The sequence below is a fragment of the Odontomachus brunneus genome, unplaced genomic scaffold (genome assembly GCF_010583005.1).
Source record: "Odontomachus brunneus isolate Ranch 3 - 2012 unplaced genomic scaffold, Obru_v1 Obru_scaffold_066, whole genome shotgun sequence".
Classification (NCBI taxonomy): Eukaryota; Metazoa; Arthropoda; class Insecta; order Hymenoptera; family Formicidae; genus Odontomachus; species Odontomachus brunneus.
The window spans coordinates 1,176,172-1,199,401 of record NW_022639516.1 but is presented as its reverse complement, the minus strand read 5'-3'; the positions used below and the strand labels follow the sequence as shown (position 1 = coordinate 1,199,401).

General features: G+C 37.8%; 3 protein-coding genes across 4 annotated transcripts in view; 2 read left to right on the top strand and 1 right to left on the bottom strand.

Moving 5' to 3' along the window:
• The first annotated feature begins 943 nt into the window (after nucleotides 1-943).
• Nucleotides 944-16,954, top strand: LOC116846584 (serine/arginine repetitive matrix protein 2). The gene is made up of 14 exons (XM_032820625.1): nucleotides 944-1,647; nucleotides 1,976-2,141; nucleotides 2,220-2,294; nucleotides 2,372-2,441; nucleotides 2,731-2,886; nucleotides 2,965-3,326; nucleotides 3,538-3,771; nucleotides 4,384-4,911; nucleotides 6,445-12,324; nucleotides 13,407-13,848; nucleotides 14,203-14,300; nucleotides 14,381-14,509; nucleotides 14,604-14,725; nucleotides 14,886-16,954. The coding sequence occupies exons 2-14, from the start codon at nucleotides 2,022-2,024 to the stop codon at nucleotides 14,902-14,904; spliced, it is 8,235 nt and encodes a 2,744-aa protein (XP_032676516.1). The 5' UTR covers nucleotides 944-1,647; nucleotides 1,976-2,021; the 3' UTR covers nucleotides 14,905-16,954.
• A 575-nt stretch (nucleotides 16,955-17,529) lies between these two features.
• Nucleotides 17,530-20,309, top strand: LOC116846562 (CCA tRNA nucleotidyltransferase 1, mitochondrial). Of its 2 annotated transcripts, none has more exons than XM_032820544.1 (3): nucleotides 17,530-17,676; nucleotides 17,969-18,582; nucleotides 19,562-20,309. In XM_032820544.1, exons 2-3 carry the CDS (start codon nucleotides 18,023-18,025, stop codon nucleotides 20,298-20,300), a joined length of 1,299 nt encoding a protein of 432 aa, XP_032676435.1. In that variant the 5' UTR covers nucleotides 17,530-17,676; nucleotides 17,969-18,022; the 3' UTR covers nucleotides 20,301-20,309. The 2 variants fall into 2 exon arrangements, with proteins under 2 accessions (XP_032676435.1, XP_032676433.1); XM_032820542.1 differs by having other exon boundaries at nucleotides 17,627-17,811.
• Nucleotides 20,310-20,533: 224 nt separating this feature from the next.
• LOC116846564 (synaptogyrin) overlaps nucleotides 20,534-23,230 on the bottom strand; it is an 8,234-nt gene continuing 5,537 nt past the window's right edge. The window contains exon 9 of the mRNA XM_032820546.1: nucleotides 20,534-22,275. The gene's annotated coding sequence lies outside the window, so the exon portion shown is untranslated. The remainder of the gene's footprint in view (nucleotides 22,276-23,230) is intronic.

Sequence of the window (23,230 nt, the reverse complement as noted above, 5' to 3'; positions counted from 1 at the left end):
CGGAGCGCGAAACGAGAGTGGAACCAATCACGAGCGTTCCACAGTTTTCTCTCGTAATTGCTTCCGCTCGTGATTGGTTCCGCTCTTGTTCTGCGCTCCGCTATTCCGCTGCAGGAGTTTGCACCCTTATAGCGTGTTCGACTGGCCCTAGGCTGCTATTCCGTTACCGTGGTTTCGATAGTTGTCGGATCAGTAGATGTTGCACAGTTTTTCTACGCTATAAAAAAGCTGCGCAACGACGCCTACCGATTCGACAACTGTCGGTATGCGGGAACGAAATAGTTAATCCTCCTGGGTTAATCTCTCGGTTAACTCTTGGGTTAATCCCTCCGAAAGCGATTAATGACGTCATAAGTCTCTACTAGCCAACATAAAGCTTATAAATACTTGTTCGACCAATAAATATAGGCTGAATAATCCAGAGTGGGTTAACCCAGAGCCAGTCGAACATGCTATTAGAGTACAAACCCATGCAGCGGAATAGCGAAGTGCAGAACGTATACTAGCAGTATACTTTCAGAAGTGCGTTCAAAAATTCTACTTGGTAGGTAGAGTACATTTAATTGACTAATCATGATAAAGAAATCCTAGTTATCTTTGTTTTTATTGGTCAATTAAATGCTACTCTACCCGCCGAGTAGAGTTTTGGAACGCAGCCCATGACGTCATAGCATCAGTATTCGCAGTAAATAAAAGAACGCACCCTCGTTTTCACGCTAATTTATATTCAAATTTCCCGGCTGGCAGCAGTTCACTTCCGGTTGCCTGAATTTACGCGCGATATACTTCTTTCGTGTTATTTTCACACGTTGATATGGTTTACGGGACGTCACTGTGCCACGCCATCATTTGTATGCGGTACAATTCCACAGAATTGGAATTTTGCAAACGCAAGCAGAAATTTTCGACGGTGTGATGGCGTTGCAATCGGCTGCGTCAGTAAAACGGGAAATAGCGCAACGTCGCCTCGGCGGCTGAACACGGCGTCCGAGATCCAAGATGTCCGCAGTCCGGCAATAGAACGCTTGTATTTTCCGGGGGGTGTCAACAGAAGGATCGCAGAATATTTTCGCAGTGCGCATCGCGCGCGGAGTCTTTGTTCGAGGGATCGGCGAATCGGCCGAGATTACGGCGTCGTCCGTCCTCGTGTCCTGTACGCCTGTGATTAACTCGTGTGTTACGACTCGAATGCGCGACGACAGCGCGAGAATCGGGGAGCGAATATTAAGAAAGAGGGAGAGAGAGAGAGAGGAAGAGAGAGAGAAAGTGAGAGCGGGACGACGATCGACAAGCGTCAACTAGTGCTTCGTGTATGATTTGCGCTCGCTGAATGCAAATTCGTTTGCGTAAATCACAGAGCAGAGGCAGCTTGGTTGGTGAGGCACTTGAAACGATCGAGGTCCGACGGCCAAATTGTGAGATCTTGAGAAATTTGAAATACCGAGAAGCACACATCGAGATACGCGAGTGAATTTTCGCAGGCTCACCGTTTCCGAACATTATTCGGACGTCTGGACAGCCAGACTGAATTAGGTCAAAAAACACATTTCTGATCGCTAATTTTTGAAGGACGACTTGTAACGCCGTCCATCTAAAGGCCCAACTTAGAACACAAGAGTATCAGCCACGAACTCACCTCAGTAGAAAGTAATTTTATCATTTTACTTGCTACTTTGTAGAAATTACGATATAGTAGGATACATAGGATATACTAAACATAAACTATGTAAAATGCTAAATAAACTGAACACTAATGATTTCTATAATTCATTTCTGCTATATTTAGATATGAACATGTGTTGAACATGAACATTAATACTTTTGATCATATTAAGAAATTGTTTATAATTCTATTTAGATGAGAATAAGCTATGATTGTTCATAAAAGTAACTAAAGTAATTATATTATCAGCATGATATGAAATATATCAATAAATACTTATATGATAAAACTGATTAATAATTCTGTTTACAGATTTATAGGGAGAATGCAGTGGATATATATTTAAGCAAAAATTAAAATGTCAAGTGATAGCGATCATACTTATCCAGTAAATAAACGCAAAAAACTTGTCATAACTGACAGTGATAACAGCGATGAGTCCATTATTGTACAAACTCGAAGGAGAAAGAAAATACATGTATGTATAAAACTATGTATAAAAGTTTTTATTATTGAAGTACTTAAGAAATACTTCTATTTATTATTAAAATTCCAGAGAGTTGTTAGTGAAGAAGAGAGTAGTGATGATAGTGATGTACCTAAACCTGTGATTAGACGACAAAAGAAATATGTAAGTGTGACTGTTGTATTCTTATGAACTTATTAATTGGTTTTATATCTTTACTATTATTGTGTATTTTATTGCAGAGAGTTATTAGTGAGGATGAATCTAAATATGATAGTAGTGCATCAGAGGCAGATAAATCTACTCAAGTTGGTTAGTGAAAATTGATTACTATGAAAAGTCTCCACAGATTTTTTATTTCTCCCAAGTTTTACATCTCATAAAGAAAACAAATTAATTGAAACAATTATTTAGTTTAAAAATCACTAGATTTACCTTTTTGAGTATAAACAAAATATAATTATTTGCAGAGTCCATTATGTATATTGAAACGCTTTTTTACTTGTATGACTAAAAATCACAAGCTTTCCAAACAACAATGTTACTATTAATATATTAAAATTTTATATAATATGTTTAATATAAGATACTTGTGTTGCAGATACAAATGCAAGTAGTAGTGATGCATCCGAATGGCATAGTGATTGGACTAGTTCTGATGAAGTAAATAAGGATTCCAAGAAATATAACACTAAGCGCAAGGTTTTACTTAGTTACGATAGTAGTGCCTCAGAGGCAAATACATCCGCTCAGATTGGTTAGTACATATCAATATTAAAATATTGATTCTGTTCTATGTTAAATACGATGTTTTATAATATTGTATATATTATAGATAATAATAGTGATACCTCTTCCGAATGGCAAAATGATTGGACTAGTTCCGATGAGTTGGATAAAGGTGTTAAACATAATTCTAAACGCAAAGTTTTATCTAAAACAAAAAAGAAGAAAGCAGATAAATCTGCTCCTTCACCAACTAATGTTGATATCGATTCTGATAATAGTGATGGACAATTAGAAAAGTGTCCTATATGTTTACTGCCATTTAGAAAACAACAAGTTGGTACACCATCTGCCTGTGAACACTGTTTCTGTCTGGAGTGTTTACTAGAATGGAGCAAGAATATTAATACTTGTCCTGTAGACCGCCAAGTTTTCACTATTATACATGTCAGAAATCATCTTGGTGGCAAGGTAATATGCTGGAGGAACTTACTTTAGAATAAAATATTTTAATTATTAAATATATTAAGATAGCTTATATAGTACTATGTATTTAAATATACTAGTATGAGTAGTACTATGTTTAAAGGATACTGATGCAGAAAAGCAAAATAAGTAATTCAGTATATAAATATAAGATATATGCATTACAGTTTTGATATACATTTTTTTTCTTGATTAGGTTGTAAAACATTTACCAGTAGAAGTTGTGCCGCGCCCTGAAGATCAAATACAAGATGATCCAACATTTTGTGAAGTGTGTCATCTGAGTGATAGGGAAGATCGAATGTTACTTTGTGATGGTTGTGATTGCGGCTATCATTTGGAGTGTCTAACACCTCCAATGACTGAAGTTCCAATGGAGGAATGGTTTTGTCCAGAATGTTCTCAAAACAGTCAAAATGATGCCGAAGCGGTACATTTATATAGCATTATTATTTCACGTTCATTTAATACTCAATATGTATATATATATATATAAAGTTATTCGCGCACGCGCGTCATAATTTAAATCCCAGTGGAGAATTTTTTTAACGAGCATCAATCGTATATTAAAATGAATTTTTTCCAATATTCTCTTCACGCTAAACATCAATTTTCTCGCAGGTTTGCGTTCCTACTCATATATTTATATTTTATATATTTAAAATATTTAAGGCTTTTTTAAATTGCCATATTATAAGTGAAAAATAAAAAAAAGATAAATATATATAGTCTAAAAGACAATTACAATCTAAAATAAAATATATGTAAAGCAACAAGTCAAATTATAGAGCTAATTACTATGTACATATAACATGTACATATAGTATAGTATACACGCAGGAGAATACAAATTAACTTTGATTACAATTTAAAACTGCAAAGTGTAAGAATGAGTTTATATTTAGCAAATATAAAATTTTTTCGTGCATGTAATATTTTTTATGCGAAAAATATATACCATAATATTTATTTAAAGAAACATCTGTAATAATAAATTGTAAATGCAACAATATATAGCAATTTCCTTGTCTTATATTTGCAGGTTGAAATTGACATGGATGAGATCTCAGATCTTATGGAGGAAGCGCGGCGTCTTGGTGTATCGTATGGTCGTACTCTTACTGGAACAAATTCGGAAAGTGGAGCGTTGATTCCTAGAATCGTTCCTCGCACTCGCCATACCGAACGTGTACGTGCTAACATTCGTAATCGTACTGTGCGCAACACCATAGCGAATATTCGGTTTATTGATCCGAATCAGCCGTCTACGTCATCTGGTCTAGATTCGATTGGTGACAATAGTCGTTCTCCAAATGCTAATTTTCGCGCGTGCGGAGTAAACACTATGTCCACTAATTCGAATAGGACATCTAAGACTAAAACGACGAAAAAGAAGAGAAAGAAACAGGGGAAGAAAAGCTCATCAAGAAATGGCAATACTGTGTTTCGAGAAGTGAGAATTAGAGAAATCAATGACGACGGCGAAGAGAAGGAAACTGTAACGTACGTCAAAGTAGCATCGTCCACATCGAGGAGGAAGTGTAAGAAAAGAACAAAGAAAACGCGCAAGGTATATCGTTAATTTCTTCTCAAATGTAGACTAATAGTTTGACGCGCGCGCGCGTGTCTATATCACATACATAACACATTTGTCTATATCACATACATAACGTATTTGTCGTCATAGGTGGTGATTGCCAGATACGTAGATCTGCACATATATTTTAAATCCGGAGATGTATTTATCGATTCCTTTTTATTATATGACAAATTATGTTTTACTTGATATTCTTTTAATCACAGCTATTAACAAATACATTTTTGCCAGACATCTGTTCTGTGCTAAGCTATTGCCATAATTCGTGCCAGATTTTTCCTCAATTAGGATGTACGATCTGGCAACGCTACCGCATCTCATCACTGACTCCATCACTCTGGACTTCCTAGATAACACGATGATTACTGCTGAATTTTATGTATCGTACTGATGCCATCTTGATAACTTATAACTAAATTAAATTTCCTAATTGTACCTCATTGTTCTTAAGTTATATAAATAAAACCATTTTCTCACTAGATGCACTTGGTTTTTTTCTTAATTTTGCTTAAATTCACTTTAATATTTTATCATACTAAATCTTTTAAACTTTGATAATGCCAATTGCATTCTAAGATTAAAGTTATATGTACAGTTAATTTATTTATTTATACACTAATATATAAATTTTTTATTTTTTTGTAATATACTATAATGATGTAACATCAGAGATAATGATGTATATCATAAGTTAATAAGAGATCAATATAACATATATAACGTTTTTTGAAGTGTGTGTGTATATATATATATATATATATATATATGTGTGTGTGTGTGTGTGTGTGTATATATAATGCGTGTATATATATATGTGTGTATATATATATATATATATACATATTTATATGTATACACATACATACATATAATAATACATGTGTATAAGAAGCATTACTCTAAAAAGATGTATTACATGAACTGTACATAGTAAGACTAAAAATTTCTGTTATCTTATTGTCAAAATAAGTAATTTATGTAGAAACTTATGCCAAAAGTAGTATCTTTTTAAACAAACATCACTAATCTTTTATTTTACTAATCTTATAAATTTTGTTTACTGCTATGATTTTCTATAGTTTTTCTAGAAAATAGAATTTGAACAATGCTTTAACATATCTCTATCTTGCTGCCTAATATTGCTTCACATATATATTTCTTTAACTAATTTTATACTAACTACATATATTGTAGATTGTACATATTATGAATAATCTTTGTGGAACATAAATTGTGTTTTCCTATGATTCTACTAATTTTTCCCTATTATAAAAATAGATTATTGTAATCAGTTTTTTCTTAAAGTTACATTTTTATCTTTTTTTGTCATTTAATGTTTTCATTGTGTTATTATATGTTAGCATCGTCATTTATTTTATATAATTGATTGGAGTAACATATAAAATTATATATATAAGTGGGATATATGTAATAAATAAAAATTAAAGATAACACAAAACGCATTTTAATATTTTACTTATACTAATAAACGATTTATTTTTGCAGAGGAGAAAAACCAAACGACATGCGCGCACTGTATCGTCCGTGTTAGCCAAAACGCGAACAGTAAAAAAGAGACTGGCTACTGCATTGGGTATGAGCAAGCCGAATTTAGAGGTTCCGTTACTTGTACCCACTATGAGAAACAATATCTCGGTATCTGAGAAAAGTGCTCTCAAGACTGCCAGATACAACGCCGGTATACCTCAAATAAGTATCTTTGGAGACAATCTGGGATTAGACTACAGCCCACCTATGTCAGACGACGATGAGTATTCCATCGGAAGTGGTCCAATGATCGTGAACGTACAACGACGTTCAGCCGTACCGTCGATCAGACGTCGCGCCGTTCTAAAGACAATCGCCAATTCGGTGAACGAAGTAGAAGACACGAATACGCCAAATATTCTGGATAGTATAATCAACAGTCAGGAGCTGTGGCACTCGACCAAGAATAACATGGTGCTGAAAGCCGATGGCACGTTGTTGATGAACAGTCCCGAGAAGGAGAACAAGCACAGCATCAACAATAACGAAAGCCCAAAGAAGGAGAAAGAAGAGATTACACGACGCAAGGAGGTGATACTGAAGGAGGTCGACACACCGTTGGATCTGTCCAATGTTAATCCTAACAATATTACACAAGCACCGATGTACAACAATCCATGTGGTGGTGGGAACCGAGGTAACTTCCGTGGTGGCTACCGTGACAACGGTCGTCACGGTCATCACGGCGGCCAGAGCTACGGCGGAGGCGGTCGGGACTCGTTGCCACCGGGCAGTGGTAGACATAGCTATGGCAGTGGCGGAACCGGCCCGCGGGATAATTTCGGCAACCGCGATTTTGGACCGCCGCCGTTTTACAATCCGACTTTCGAGCATTGCGGCGGTCCGCCTATGTTCAGCGGCACGCCGCCGCCACCACATTTTCGAAGCCGCAATCCTCAGCACTTCCGTAACGAGCGACTGCGATTTCCACCACCAGTTGAACGACCATTCAACAATTACGCAAGCGACAATTTCGAGCGGCCGCCTTTTCCGCACACCCAGGATCAGCGCTTTCCCAGGCCCAGATTACCACTGCCGTTGGGAATACCACCGCCGCCGCCTTCTGTTCCGTCCGGTGTACCCGCCAATCCGACGACGGATTCTCTGAACGCGCAATCGACGTCGACACACATGCGTAATAGCCTGTCTGCCGGCTTATCGGAGATAGATGTGACGCGGAACTATCAGTCGGAGCAAAATGAACATGCGAATTCATGTGTCGCACCTGAGCCTGTGTCTGCACCCATGGACGTCAGACAGGAGAACAATGACGATTGCGATATTTACTGTGACATCGAGCCGCCGTCCAAATCCGACTGCGATGTTCCGGAGGAGCATCATGACAACGGTTCACTGATTCTTCTACCGCCACCGGAGCCTCCGTCTGGTTTACTCGACTTTGAGGAGAACTCTCGAAGTGATAAGGATAACGATAGCGATCAGGAGCTTGTAATTGACGACAGCCACAAGGAAGAACATACGACGAAAGATCTTACGCCAAGTGGTGACAAGTACGATCCATTTGCAGCTGACAGCGACAGTAACGACGACAACAACACTATGAATCCGGAGAAGACCGTGCTCGAGAAAACGACAGAGGTGACTCAGAACAATATGGACAGTTATAACATACCTATGCCGACCGCGCCGCCACCGATGATACCTGCACCAAGCTGTCCTCCAATGTCTGCTGGAAGTGCCGCGTCCGAGAGCAGAGAACGGTCGCAGGAATCTTCTATTCGTCTGCCCGCGTACGACGATGACGATGGCGATCACGAATCGCAGTCAGATTGCCCGAATTTCTCCATCTACTCGTCACAGACTATGGATGTAGCCAGACACACGGAACAGGAGTTATCGCAGCAACTGGGTCCTCTACAGCCACCACCGTTACCGCCCAGCATCCCCGATGACGATGATATTATCGTGGGCGACGTACAGGCATGCGACCTGCCCGATATCCCGGAACCAGCCAATCCCTATCTTGAGGCGCTGCAGAAAGAGCGGCAGATTTTGAGCAAGATACCGCCCAAGAAGATCTCGCACGATTCGCATCGTGGTAAGATCACCTTTAAGATCGGCAGCAAGTTGCGACTCAACAATCGACTAAGCAGTTTGAACGACGATCCTGGTGTGAATTCACAAAATCATCAATTAGCATCGACGGATGTGGCTGGTAATAAAGCAGCGTCGCAGAAAATTGACAAGCCGAAGCAACAATCCCATGATCAGTCGGTGAAGCGCGATCCGAAGGAGACGAGTGATGACGAGTCGCAGGATAAAGATGAAGACAAGAACGTCATAGGCCCATCGAATCTGGCAGTGATATCTACGAGTGGACCATCGATAGTTTTGAATCAGTCAGTTAACATAGAATCATCATTCGTGAGCGAAGAAAATGAAGATACTGCGATGAAGATTACGCCAGGTTCAAAAAAGAGAGAATCGCCGAAAATTGATGAATGCGAGAACAAAGAAAGTTTGAATAACTCGTCGGACGAGGAAGCCACAAAGAAAGAAGACGAGAAATTGGAACGCGTCGCTGTCGATACGTTGTCCACCGACAACATATATGTCGAAGACAACGAACAAGAAGCATCGCCAATTCTTGAATCAGTGGTGAAAAATAAGAATGTCGCCATCGCGGAGAACGCGACAGTATCATCTTCTTCGTCGTCGTCATCATCGTCGTCATCATCATCCTCGTCGTCGTCATCGTCTCCGAGAAAACCGGACAACAGTGAACTGGGTATAGAACATGGCTCTGAGAACTTGGAGGCCGATGATGGTAACACAAACAAAGTCGTTTCGAGCGGCGGTGGGTCACGAAGCGAAACGAACGTGCGTGAGGACTCGCGGGAGTCAAACAGCGACGATTATGACAAACTGCTGAGTGACAAACCTGACAATAAGGCGGGTCACGACAAATACGATGAGGATAGAGTGCTGAGTGACGAGGATCCGAGCGCTTTATTGGATCAGCAGCACGAGAAAGCGAGCTCAAGTTACTCGGTGGACGATGAGCTGGAGGAGCAGTTCCCGATAGAGAAGGATAAACTAGCGGATATACCGACGCCGATTACCGCTTGCCCAATTGACAACAACTGGGAGTCGGACGGGGCTTACACACCTTGTAAAGACGAATTGCCCGTGAAGGATGAAGATAGAATGCGACATGCGGCGTCGTCGTTCGAGGACGGCGGTCTAGAACCAATCACACCAACGAAGGACAAAGCTAATGACGACTTGGATGATTGCAGAACACCGCCGGCGAGTTATGCCGGTTTGGGCACCGAAGACATCTCCGAGACTGACGAGGCGATCAACTTCGAGGAGGAGCTGTTGAACATTGCTTTGTTACGTAAAGAGAAAGATATGGAGGATGGCGAGATACCGGATGAGAATAAACTGTTGGCAAAAGAACAACGCGGAAAGTCGCGGGAAAAAGAGGACGATAGCAAGAGGAAAAAAAAGAAAGACAAGAAGGAGAAGAGCAAGGAGAACACAGAGAAGAACAAGGAGAATATCTCATCGGACAATTTGGTTTCATGGAAGAAAATCTCAAAGAGCACAAAAGAGAGGCAATATCGAGACAAGGACAAGAGATCCAAGTCGCGAGAGAAGGAGCGAGAGAAGGACAAAGATAAGTCTTCTAAGAAGAAGGTCAAGGAGGTAAGCAAGAAAAAAGAGAAACGGAAAGAACTGCCGCGGTATGACGTAAGGAAGATCGTAGCCGAGAAACCACGACCGAGGAAGGATGAGTACGGCAGAGACATCAGAGAGAAGTCACGTAGTAGATCGAGGAGCCGCTCGTCTGGCAAAGTCTCGGGTACGAAGGATCGCAGGAGTCGGTCGTATTCAAAGGGACGAACCAGAAGCAGATCTCGTCTGCGAATATCTTGGTCGAGAGATCGCCGATCGTATTCGAAATCGTGTCGGTCGATCTCGCGCAGACGTTCGTCCTCCCGCAACAAGCGCAAGTCGTCGCGCAGAAGATCCGTATCACGCAGACGTTCCTTATCCAGACGACACTCAGTGTCGCGTAGAAGATCGCGTTCGTTGTCGCGCAAGCGAAGGTCCTCGCTGTCGCCCAGACGACGATCCAGGCGGTCGCTGTCGCGATCGCGCGACAAGAGAAAAGACAAGACGAAGAAGTACAAGTCGCGCAGTCGCTCGAGAAACCGCAAGCGATCACGCAGCAAATCGCCAAAGAGGACGTCGTCGAAGTCGCGCGAGAAGAAGCACAATAAGAGAAAGCCGCACAGCAGATCGCGCTCAAAAGCCGGCAGGTCGTGCTCGCGCGATCGAGACAATCGCAACGCGAGGAACTGGGAGCCGCTGAACATAGAGAAGAGCGTAGAGCAACACGCCCCCGTGGAGCAGCGCGAATTCCCGCGCGAACGAGACGCGCGTTCCTGGAGCGCACAATGGACACCATCCTGGTCGCGCTCGCGGTCGAAGACTCCGCCGCATATGCAGCAGGAGCCGATCGGCTCGCGCAACTGGTCGCCACCGCCGGTATTGGACAGCGTGTCGCCGAAGAACTTAACCGTCATATTGACGAACAAGGAGGCGATCAAGAAAAAGAAGAAGGAACGCAGGAAAGAGAGCCGGAAGTCCAAGACGGAGACTGAGAAACGCCGGAAGGGTAAGCGAAACAGAACACCGCCACCTTCGAAGGAGGTCTTCGCCAGCGGTGACAACATTCTGGTGAGCGTGTGCTTCAATAAGGACAACGAGATGAATCCGACAAACATACCGGAACTGCCGGAAACTATACCATGTGCGCCGCCAATAAAGCGTCGACGAAGGGATTCTGTGCAAACGGAATCGCCGCCGCCGCCGCCGCCTGTCAAGCGCTCGAAGAAGGAAAAGACTAAGGACAAGCGATCCAAGTCACCGAAAGTGAAGAAGGATAAAAAGAAGAAGTCCAAGGCAGCGGAGATCGCGGCGACGAAGAAGCCTGTGGCCGTAATCGATTTGGACCAGTCACCGTTCCGGGAACAGACTCCGTCGCCGCGTGACGTGATCGTTCTGAGTGACGACGACGACAAGCAAGCACAGGAGGCTGCTACACCAGAACAGTGTCCTCCTTCGCAGGTGACATCGCCACCACGCGAGCAATTCGTCTCGCAGGGACCTAAAACACCGCCCGAGCCGCAGATCAAGTTCTCCATAAACAAGCAACCGAGCAATTTGCGACCGTCTCTGATAAATCCGTTGCTGGAGGAAGAAGAAGAAGAGGAAGAAATGGAGGAAGAAGAGATGATGGACGAGCGAGCCGAAGAGGAATTGGAGATACGCGCGCAGGAAGAACTCGAACTGCGTCTCAAGATCGGCCCCAACACACCTCCGGAACCGCCGACTTCACCGTTGAGCTCATCGGATGTTTACGATCCCTTTGATCCGACCAAGTCCCGTTCACCGACGCCGGATGCCAGTCAAGAGGCTACGCCGAATGATGAGCGTGATCATGCGCAGCGCAACTCACCCAGGAAACACGACACAGCGGACACTCCATTGCCGGACGAGCCGAGCCAGCAGCAGGATCAGCCCGCTCAGGAAAAACCGCCAGAGAAGCCAAAGATAATATCCGTGGTAACTATTAAGAGGGCTTCCCCGCAGAGGGACACCACGTCTCCCGCGCCGGAAAATCAAACCGACATAGCTCAGTCGGGTAGCAGTCCCAAGACTCAACAGAATCAACAGAACGTGCAATCAACCGCCAATCCGTTCGCCACTATCAATCCCGTGCTGGCAACTGTGGCGGCAGCGGTGCAGAGAAGTACTGTCTTCAACCCCAGCACTCCTAACACTACACAAAGGACGTTGCTGCAGGTATGTGCATTATTAAAGAAGCCATGTCGGCAATCTAGTAAACACCAATTAACAATAACATTGATATTATAATTTTCTACTCAACAATAAATTATTATATTACGCTCGCTTTATATTGCATTTACATTATTAACCACATTATTAATATTAATTTAACCCTTTAGCTACGGTGAAGCTGGCCGTAGCGCTGTATCGCCAGTACAGATTTCTCTGCCGTGATGTGCATGTAAACGAAAATGCACACAACTTTTAAAACCACGAAAACAAGTGAGATAATGGCTTGGAAATTACTAAGAAATGATTTGGCGGAAAGCCACTTTAGTGGAGCGTAGTAGCTAGAGAGTTAAACTAATATTAAATTAAATTATATTAATCTTTAATGGCCCTACATGGGTATTTTGAGTCCAAATGGTTTCTATTCATAGAAATTTCTCAGCACGTTGAAGAGTATCGGATTTTTTTTCCCTCCTAAAAAATGCACGATAAAGTACAGGTATTTGTTCTAAAAACTTGAAATATCCGTGAATTTTTATAAATTTTTCGAACCACTTTAAAGATATGATAAAAGAGCCGGAGTCGAAAGATCCATGTAGGGCCACGTATGGTGCCGTTTTTCACATAAGCCACTAAGGGTTAAATAATTTACATTATTTAAAAAATTATAACAATGATGTTATATTACTGATAGTTAATGTTTATTGGGCAATTTCAGTTATTTTATTTATTATGTTTTAATAATTCATTTTTTTTTCTTTGAACTCCCGGGAAAAAATGACTATATACGAATTTTGTCTTAACACGACACAATCATGTGTAATTTTATATAATTATATATAATTTTTTTCCTGGGCTTTATTCATTTACGATTTATACATCCGATATGTGTACAGCGTCTGTTCGATAGACTCTTCTTCCGAAGCTGCGTTTCGGGGAGACGCTATTTGGCGTTAAATGTGTTCTGTTCTCATTCAACTTTCAATAAGTAACAAGAACATAACATGTTTTTAACGCCAAATAGTGTCTCGCCGAACATAGCTTTAATTTAAGGGTGATTAGCATCTTGAAATCTGATCTCTTTACAGTCTAACCGCACTTCGCCCAGCAATCAAATAAAGCAGCGCACAAATGACAGGCCGCAGCTTCCTAACATATTCACGAATTCTACGAAAACCACGATGGCGAGATCTTCCAAGTCCGCTCAGGGTAAAACCAGCTCGACGATCGGACAAAATGGGAGCGACGCGGCTGCGGATATGACGAGCGACAACGTCGACATGTCGTCACCTTATTCACCAGGCTCAACATTGAGCGACGGTCTCTTTGATCCTCCTAGTCCTGTCAATTTCAACAACTCGCCCGTTCTCAACGCACCGCCTGCCGCTACTAAGACTAGCAGCACGCCGAAAGTCAATAAAAGTGCGGAAAAGAAAGATGCGTTCGATGCGCTATTCGGCGGAGTATTGCCGCCTGTTAAGACTGCAACTAAAAATCGGAGCAAAAAGACCAAGGAAAAGACGAAGAAGTGTAAGCGCTTTGAGTGTATTTTAATAAAAACAGTACAAAGCAGTCTAGGACTCATATTAATAATCGTTATTTGAAACTTTTCTCAGGAGAGAAATTCAGATCTGAATTTAAAGTTACTTAAGTTTGTTATTTGAATCATATAATATATGCGACATCGCACTTGCAATCGCGCTTTAGCTCACATCTAATTCTAAATTCAAGTCTGAGTATTTCACCTAAGAAAAGTTCCAAGTGATGACTATTAATAAAAGATTTATAGTGCAGCGATCATTCAGCTACTCTTTAACAATATTTTCTTCATACCAGCGAGCAATCGACGATTATATTAAGTAATGTAAATTACTTATTTTATAGCTACCAATCCTAAGGTTGGCGTACGTATGGACGAAAACCAACTTCAAATCCTGGACGATCTTCCGAGTTCTGCCGTAGAAATGCAAGTTAAAGATAAGGTACGCCGATTGCATCGAGACACCTCTTTTTACTTTGAGAGATGCGTGTATTTTTTAATGCAAAAAATCTCTTTTTGCAGTTCCTCAAGAAGCTAAATCGACAAGAGAGAGTCGTGGAGGAAGTCAAATTAGTTCTCAAACCCCATTACACCAAAAAGCACGTTACGAAAGAGGAATACAAGGATATCATGCGCAAAGCTGTACCTAAGGTGAAAACGTTAAATCAGTCATGTATTTCTAGTATTGTAGGACCAGATATATGTAACGTGACGCGATAGATTCACAGTCACGATTATATTTCAGATATGCCATAATAAGACAGGCGAAATCAATCCTAAGAAGATAGCGCATCTTATAGAAGCGTATGTGAGAAAGTGTCGAAACAACAAGAAGAAGACTTCTTCCGCTAAAATATCGAAACCTCCGTAAGTGAAGTATGAATGCAACCGCATTATATGGTCTTTTTTACACGATACATTAATGAATCTAGGGTACGTTGAATCGACGATATCGTATGCATTCATGAATGTATAATCAATTCTCCCCTCTGACTTTTCGTGCCATTGTACTTAATGAAACTTGCAGGAAAACTCTATGGAGTTGATCACGTGTCGGCAATTCTAGCGCATTAGAAATTTCTTCGACGTTAGGCCTCTCCTTAGACGGCATGTAAAACACATTCTATCTTCTGGATGGTAAGTGAATGAAGCGTTTCTACCGCATACACATCTCCATCGATAGCACCGAAAAAATGTGTATTGTGTGTATATATACATAATTCATTAATTGTATAAGCATATAATATTTTTTATTTATCTAAATAATTGTTTACAATATAAGATACACATAATTAAGGGTCGTAAGTGATTGATATTATCCAGAAGTTTTAATATCTACATAACATGTACACGCATGCACGAAGGCGCTCAACGATGTACGGCCTCGGCTCCGTTGTTGCGCGTAAAGTACACGGGCGTACATTATTGCGGTGCCTCCTAAAACATGGACTTGGGTTTGGATCGTGATCAGCCCGACTTTGCGACGTATTTAGAAAATATAATATTGTACGATAAGATATTAGAGTGTGCGGTCACGTAGTTGAGGTAAAGGAAAAACGGATGAGAGGACGCTCCAGCAATTCGAGCTACTTACGGAAGAGAATATATAGGTCGCTGGCAACTTGCGTTGTAAAATTAATAGATTTTAATCTTATTGTTATATATACATAAGCGAAAGTGGCCTCCACGTGAAAATCATTTTTCATACGACTTTCATTTTCATCAGGATAGGATATGCGAAAACTTCTTTTACTAGACATATTTCGTAAAAACAAAACAAACGAGTGGTTTTTTGAATCGCAATGCACACAGGTTTTCTAATAATCGTTAACAAATTCAGATATTGTAAATAAAATAAAACATGTAAAAAATTCCCACATTTTGTGCGCGCCGTGAAATTGGTTTAATTGTTGCGTTATATACGCTTTTACCTTAGATTTACGTCTATAGATCCGATATACCGCCATTCGTTAAAGAGCAAGTGTCGAGAGATATTTTCATTACGTTTCAGCACTCGATTACAAAAAATCGACATTTTGTTTATATGATCTGTTCCATTTATACGTTTTGCAAAAGACAAATCGTTCATCGTTTTGTGAATCCCACAGCCCGTATTCACGTCTTGCGTTTTAACACAAAATGCGACCGTATGATTCTTAAAAAATATTTAACATAAATATTTAACTTGATCTTAATATTAAGTTAACGATATACGTGTGGAATTAGACGGCCGTGTTAATTAAGAAGGATACGCAAGACGTGAACTTGCGTACTTGCTACTTGTAAGAGAATAAGAGAATGTGACGTATCATGGGAACAGGGAATCTCGCTTTTTAAAAAGCATTTGATGTACCAAATTGAGAAATGTATAACGCGTTAAAATACAGAGATGTAATCGTGATCGTGAATTACACTAGTAGTAATGAAACAATAAATAATGCTATATAATACAGTTACAACTTTTGCATACCATAAAAGAATGTTGACGCAACACAGTATGTCCGTTTTATACGTTAACACAGGTATCTTTTCAACGAGCTCGAATATCAATTAATGCCAAAACAATATGAATTCTCTCATCCAAAGTATTGTTTTATATTGTTAACGGTCAAAGAGAAATAACTGCTCTTAACGGGGCAGAAACGGGTACACTGTGGTAATATTAATTTTTTAGAGTATCATTGTTACATAAATATTTAAACGCTGCAATACGAAATTCTGTTAGATATTTTACAAATCAGATTATATGCTCACAATCATATATGAGATACACTATATGGATAGGTTTTGTACTTTTTATGTGTAATAACAGGAGTTATATATCCGTTTTGAAACATGAAATAAACACTTGTGCGTTGAACAGAAAAATAAATAAATTAATTTATATGTAATAAAGCATAAACATACTGTCTGCTGAAATGTTGAAAGAATGACATATGACGGCTCGTATCATAGAATGTTCAGTAATAATGTTAAAAAACCATGTCCTTCGACATGTTCGAAAAGGTCATTAGTTCTTGTGTGCATGAATCCTCTTTTGTACTACACAGTAATGTACATAAACAAACGAAGAATAAAGAGTTTAATATTATCGAATTTGTTTGTTTAATTTATAGCGAAATTATAACAATTTATAGCGCAATTTAAAGCAAATTAATCTTATCCGATAATTTGATGTTTAATGTTTTCTCCTCAGAGAAAGTATGAAATTGTTTTCTATTGAAATCGCACAGGAACTGCCAGTGCTTTTAAACTTTGAATTTAGAACCCGTAAATTATATATATATATATATATACACACACACACACGCGCACGCACACACACATATATACATATATATATTATATATATATATACATATATACATATATATATATACATATATATATATACATATATATATATATACATATATATATATATATATATATAATTATATAAAAAGTATTACTTCTCTCGATAATGTAAACATATATTTTGGAAAATAGAGTTTACTTATTTTTTTCTCCTTACAAATCGAATTGTACGCTGATTCATTTACACATTTAGTTTTTTTGTACAGGGCGAGTTTTTTAATTCATCGATGGATACATCGATGAATTAAAAAACTCGACCATAATGTATATAATAAAAAATGTAGTTGGTGTAAATCACCTTTTTTATATTTGTAATGAACAAAAATTATGTTGTGTTAATTACTACATTTGTTTTGTCTTCTTCTAATATATTTGTGAAAATTTGTGCGGCTCTTACGTTCCTACCGCGATTTCAAACAATCGCAGTTAAGAGGACCAAGCGTGAATAAATATGGAAGCTTGTACGTTCGTAACGATCACGTTTCATTTATGTAAAGGAGGAACAAAGTAACATATATATAATTATGTTAAATATATTGTCACAGCGAATATCAAATCTAGTTCGTTATAAAATTATTAGTGTAAAAAATATTAAGGTAAAACAATACAGATGCAACTTTTATAAAGATATCAGTCCTAAAGTAGGGTTATGTTGGATGTAAACTTGATTTTTAACAAAACATTTTTGTTTTCATAACAACGCAAGTATAAGCACATGTGAAATAATGTGTAAGTTTTTTCTATTGTTCCTAGGTACGCAGACAAGTGAGATATAAGTCCACGTATGAAAGTTGGAAAAAGAATAGAATGGCTAACGAACCGTTACCATCGTCAAGAGCAGACCCTGTTATAGCGAAGCTGGATAGCCCGGAATTTCTTTCTGTGTTTACTCCAGAACTAAGGACTCTCGTTGACTTGTTTAAAAAGTATAATTATGAGTTGAGGATTGCCGGCGGCGCCGTGCGTGACATTTTAATGAACAAACATCCAACGGACCTTGACTTCGCAACCAATGCAACGCCAAATCAAATGAAGGAAATATTCGAGAACGAGAATATCAGAATGTTAAATGTGAAAGGCGAAAAACACGGTACAATAACCGTGAGAATAAACGACAAAGACAATTTCGAAGTAACCACTTTGAGGATCGACAATGTAACAGATGGACGGCATGCAGAAGTGGAATTTACAAAGGACTGGAAGTTGGATGCATGCAGGAGAGATCTGACTATTAATTCCATGTTTCTCGACTTCGATGGCAAATTATATGACTATTTCTATGGCTATGATGATCTGAAGAATAAAAGAATAGTTTTTGTGGGCAACGTTAATTGTAGGATATGTGAAGATTATCTTCGAATTCTCAGGTATGTTATGTATATTAATTCTAGAACCCCCTAAATATATGTCTTCCTAAATATACTCAAAATATTGTTTTATGGATCCAAATAGAATTCTAAAAATGTCACATTAAAAATTTTTCACTGTCACTATTCAGATACAAAAATTGTTTTTTATATCTGCTAGAAAATGGTAGTGCATAGAATTTACAGCAATAGCAGTAGCAATATTTACAAGCAAATAGATAAGTATGAGGATTATACATTCATTTATCTCTTGTTGCTAATCTTTCTCTAATCTAACTTTTTTTAGTCTACCACAGTCAATTTTTATAAGTGTGACTGGCTTTAATCTGCTTGGGTACCAAATAGTTCAGATAGAAACTCTGTCTTTATCATCTATATTAATTAAATACAAAACATATGCAATATCACAGTGTTTGCTAGTTATTTATCTATTTTGATTAATTTCTTGTATCTATCTAGATCTATTTAGAATTTTTGCTATGACTATAAAGTCATTCTTTGAGAATAAGTAAAATTTACCTAGACCAACTTATCAAACATTGTCATTCTTAAAAATATGTTTTGTTTTTTATCATAAGTTTTTTTACTTTATCGAATCACAAAAATTACACTAATCACATTAATAGATTCCTATTCCTCAAAGTTTTCTACAGCTTTAATTAAAAGATAAACAAAAATATTAAATTTTGATCGTTTTTGCAGAAATTGTGAATAAATAAAAATGTGATGAGTAAAATTTACCCATGTTCAAGGTTGCATAACTTTTTGATGTTTAGGGTTCTAGAATTAATAGCAAATGTATGTTGAGTCTTCTTCATGACTATTGACACTCAACCATTATATATAATAATATTTTAGAACATATTTTACACAAACAAAAACATAACACATATAGATCTAATAAATACAGAATGCATATTATGTTGCACTGAATCTTTAAGCGACTTATATATAAATTTATGTTGTTTGACTGTTACAGATACTTTCGTTTTTATGGAAGGATTATGGATAATCCCGATCAGCACGACGAAGCTACGATAAAAGCAATAAAAGAAAATATCGACGGCTTACAGCGAATATCTGGTGAGAGAATTTGGAGCGAATGGAAAAAGATTTTAACGGAAAAATTTGCTCTAGAAATGACGTTGAAAATGCTAGAATGCGGTAGCGGTAAATACATAGGTTTACCCGAGAAACCCGACGTGGATAACTTTCAAATTGTTTGTCGACGCGCATTATCCAACAATGTGGCCTTAAAGCCTATATCTATGATCGTGTCGATGCTGAAAGATCAGCAGGAAGTCATGAACGTGCACAGTCGCTTGAAATTGTCCAATTCTGATCGAGATCTAGCGTTGTTTCTAGTTCAGCACAGAGAATACATTCCTTGCGAGCAACCGTTGAAGCCGTATCAGCAGTTAGTATTTATTTCGCAGACAAACAAGTCAATCGACGTCAATCGCGAATATATAATAGAGATATTGAAATATCAAGGAGCCATAGAACTTTTGGACGAATTTGAAAAATGGGTAATTCCGAAATTTCCCATCAAAGGCATCATGCTGAGAAATCATGTGCCACATCCGAAAGTAACTAGCGTTGTCCTACGTGAATTGAAGAAGATATGGGTGAATGATAACTTTAAGAGTACTAGTGACCAACTTATGGAATATGTACCATGTATAATTAATGAATTAAACAATAAAATGGCACTATAATTTAAAAAATGCCGAAGTTATTTTTACAGACCTTCTTGCATCTTTCGGTGATTGAAGGTATATTACAAGACCAAATAGGTCATATATTGTAATTTCCCATTTTTTGATGAAAGTTATTTCCAGTGAACGGATTGAGCAAAATTATATAGAAAGATGTACATTGATATACAACAAGATACTATTATCCAGTATATATCTAAATTCAATTGAAGAAAAATTAAAAGACAAACGTGTCATGTATATTAGGCACTCAAAAATTTATTAAGAAATAAAATCTTGCATTTCGTGAATACAAATTTTATAAGATGTGCTATACAACGTTGTAGCGGTTGTACGAAACAAAATCTCGTAAACCTAACTTACACGACATGAGGCTACGATGCTCGTTTTATATTCGCGTAACGAAAATCGCTAATAACAAATATCAGAAGACGAGGCTATTATACCGTGTGTTACTATAATATCGTACATCGCAGAGAGTCAATTGTTCAATTGTAAAACGAGGTAAAAATAACAATATTCGCACGTTATAAATTTGTTTTTAGAAAAAGTTCTCTTTGCATCTTGGCGCTTACACGCTTGACGGAAGCACGCTGAGCGCGCGATCGCATTGTCTTGTAATGTATGTGTGTGAAAAAAAAGTAAGAAAAAGAAGAGAATAACGATTTTACGAAACGCGTAACATTTGAAACGAACAGTTGCAAAAATGCAGTCGCAGCTTCACGCTAGCAACGAACGTAATTTATCACTTGGCTCATCATACAATCATTTTGACTTGCATAAAAATAACCACTTATATGTATATTTTGGCTATTTTAAATTACACGATAGATCTTGGAATTGTCCCTAAACACTCAGATCTTTACAGACGCATACGTATTTCTACTGCATTAAATGCAATATATATGTATACATATACACATATATATGTATATGTATCGTTATGTATATATATAAATACAATCATACAACAGCTATTTAATTATCGATACTCATCTTGATACGCACTTTTATTCCTTTACACTTCTGCAATAGACACTTCGATAGTACTACATTTCGCTGCATATGATTTTATTCCACTTTATATCTTCCCCAATTTTAAATTTGACATAAAATCGACAGCACAATCGCACTATCTCTTTTTCAGGTAAAGATCGAGACTTTTAACTGTGTTTATCATTGCCTTAACCCTTCTTGGTGTTGTCGACGCGAGACGTCATCACATTGTCGCGTCGTGTCATTAATCAACAATGTTATCAACTCTATATACGCAGAAGGGTTAAGATTTATAAAAAATGAAAAATGAATTTTAAGATTGAATATTTACGAAAGTTCAACCTCTTGAATATACGGGTAAACCGTGACAATAAAACAAAATGTAGAATAATACGATTTGTCTAATTTAAAGAAAATATTTTTCATTATAATAATCCTGCATTTCCAAAGGGATGATTTTTTTAAGCAATTAGAGTACATATAATGATTATTATTGCACCTCATGTAATACTTTATACACAAACCATGTTCTTCTCAAATTACCAGGATATCTTATTATTGAAAGTTAGTAGATATTTTTTTTTTGAGAGAATTATACGAATTAGACGTGCCGAAACCTCAAGCAAAAGGTATACACGTAAATTTCTATATAAGAATTTTAGTGATATTTTTACATGAACATAAATCAAAGTATCTATTATACTCAACAGCTCGCTTCATATACACATATGCCTAGAATGTATAATTCTCTCAAATTAATCGCTAAACTACTAAATTACTAGATGTCTCTAACGATGTTCACGTTTGCTTAATACAACGTACAACATAGAATTATTTAAATAAACAAATACTTAATCCCGCAACTTAAAATTATATCGTAAGTACGCGTATAATAGTTTTCTTATTTCGAACAAAAGATGACTTCACACTTCAATATGTCAAATCACAATTGCTGTACAATCGACTCCGATGTATGTTGCTGAAACATTTTTTTGAAATTAATGAACTATAAAAATCGTCGCGTATATGTATGTATGTATATGTGTGTATGTGTGCATATATATATGTATATATATACATATATCTCTCTCTCGGATAATCTCATAATTAAAATTCAACGTTTAGCAATACATCTATCTTGCGCAAATGTAATATAAATAAAAATATTTAAATAATCTTTTAATAATTGTACAGCATCTTCCTGAGATTACATACCAAATAAATAATTATTGGTAAAAGAATATAATTTGACAAGAAATGTGAAAAAAATCAATGAAAACATAAGCTTTATTTGTAATGTGTTAATCGATAAATTGATTCTTTTTATACCACTGATTGGACATACACATTGATGGCATTTATGGACGAAAGTTTTGTAGCACGACTTAAACGTGAAAGTTTAAGATACACTGCAATAGTCAACATCGCAGACAATTTATACATAAATCCTACGAGATTTTTATCGCACGGATGTCACACAACTTCTATATGCGAATCTGTGTATTTATATGAATATTGGTAAAAAAAAAATAAACTTTGGTTTGCTATTTTATTACTGTTCGGTGTAAAGTATACGTTAGTAATGCTACTACACTATCTCGCAAACGAAATACAAGTGACTTAAGTACTAAGAAAAAGAAAAAAACTTAAGTATTGTCTCACTCTTTAATATCAACACATACGTTGATTTACGCGAAATTTACTCATCTCAAGCTTATACTTTGTGTACTCGTTTAATACTAACCTCATGACAATGCAACGCATCGTGTTACCGTAATAGTTAAATCGCGTTTACTATGAACACGTTACAACGTTAAAATATACATAGCCTGTGCACGTACTAGTTCTTACTTATTATGGAGCTGCTATAAGTTACTCATTACAAGATATCATATTTACTTCATGGTCATTATATATATATATATATATATATA

Excerpts from the sequence above, each read along its gene's own strand:
- LOC116846584 (XM_032820625.1), top strand. The coding sequence starts at position 2,022 with ATGTCAAGTGATAGCGATCATACTTATCCAGTAAATAAACGCAAAAAA. Across the intron at positions 2,295-2,371 it reads TTAGACGACAAAAGAAATAT|AGAGTTATTAGTGAGGATGA; the intron begins GTAAGTGTGACT and ends ATTTTATTGCAG. Across the intron at positions 12,325-13,406 it reads CACAAAGGACGTTGCTGCAG|TCTAACCGCACTTCGCCCAG; the intron begins GTATGTGCATTA and ends ATCTCTTTACAG.
- LOC116846562 (XM_032820542.1), top strand. The coding sequence starts at position 17,740 with ATGTTAAATATATTGTCACAGCGAATATCAAATCTAGTTCGTTATAAA. Across the intron at positions 17,812-17,968 it reads TTAGTGTAAAAAATATTAAG|GTACGCAGACAAGTGAGATA; the intron begins GTAAAACAATAC and ends TATTGTTCCTAG. Across the intron at positions 18,583-19,561 it reads GATTATCTTCGAATTCTCAG|ATACTTTCGTTTTTATGGAA; the intron begins GTATGTTATGTA and ends TGACTGTTACAG.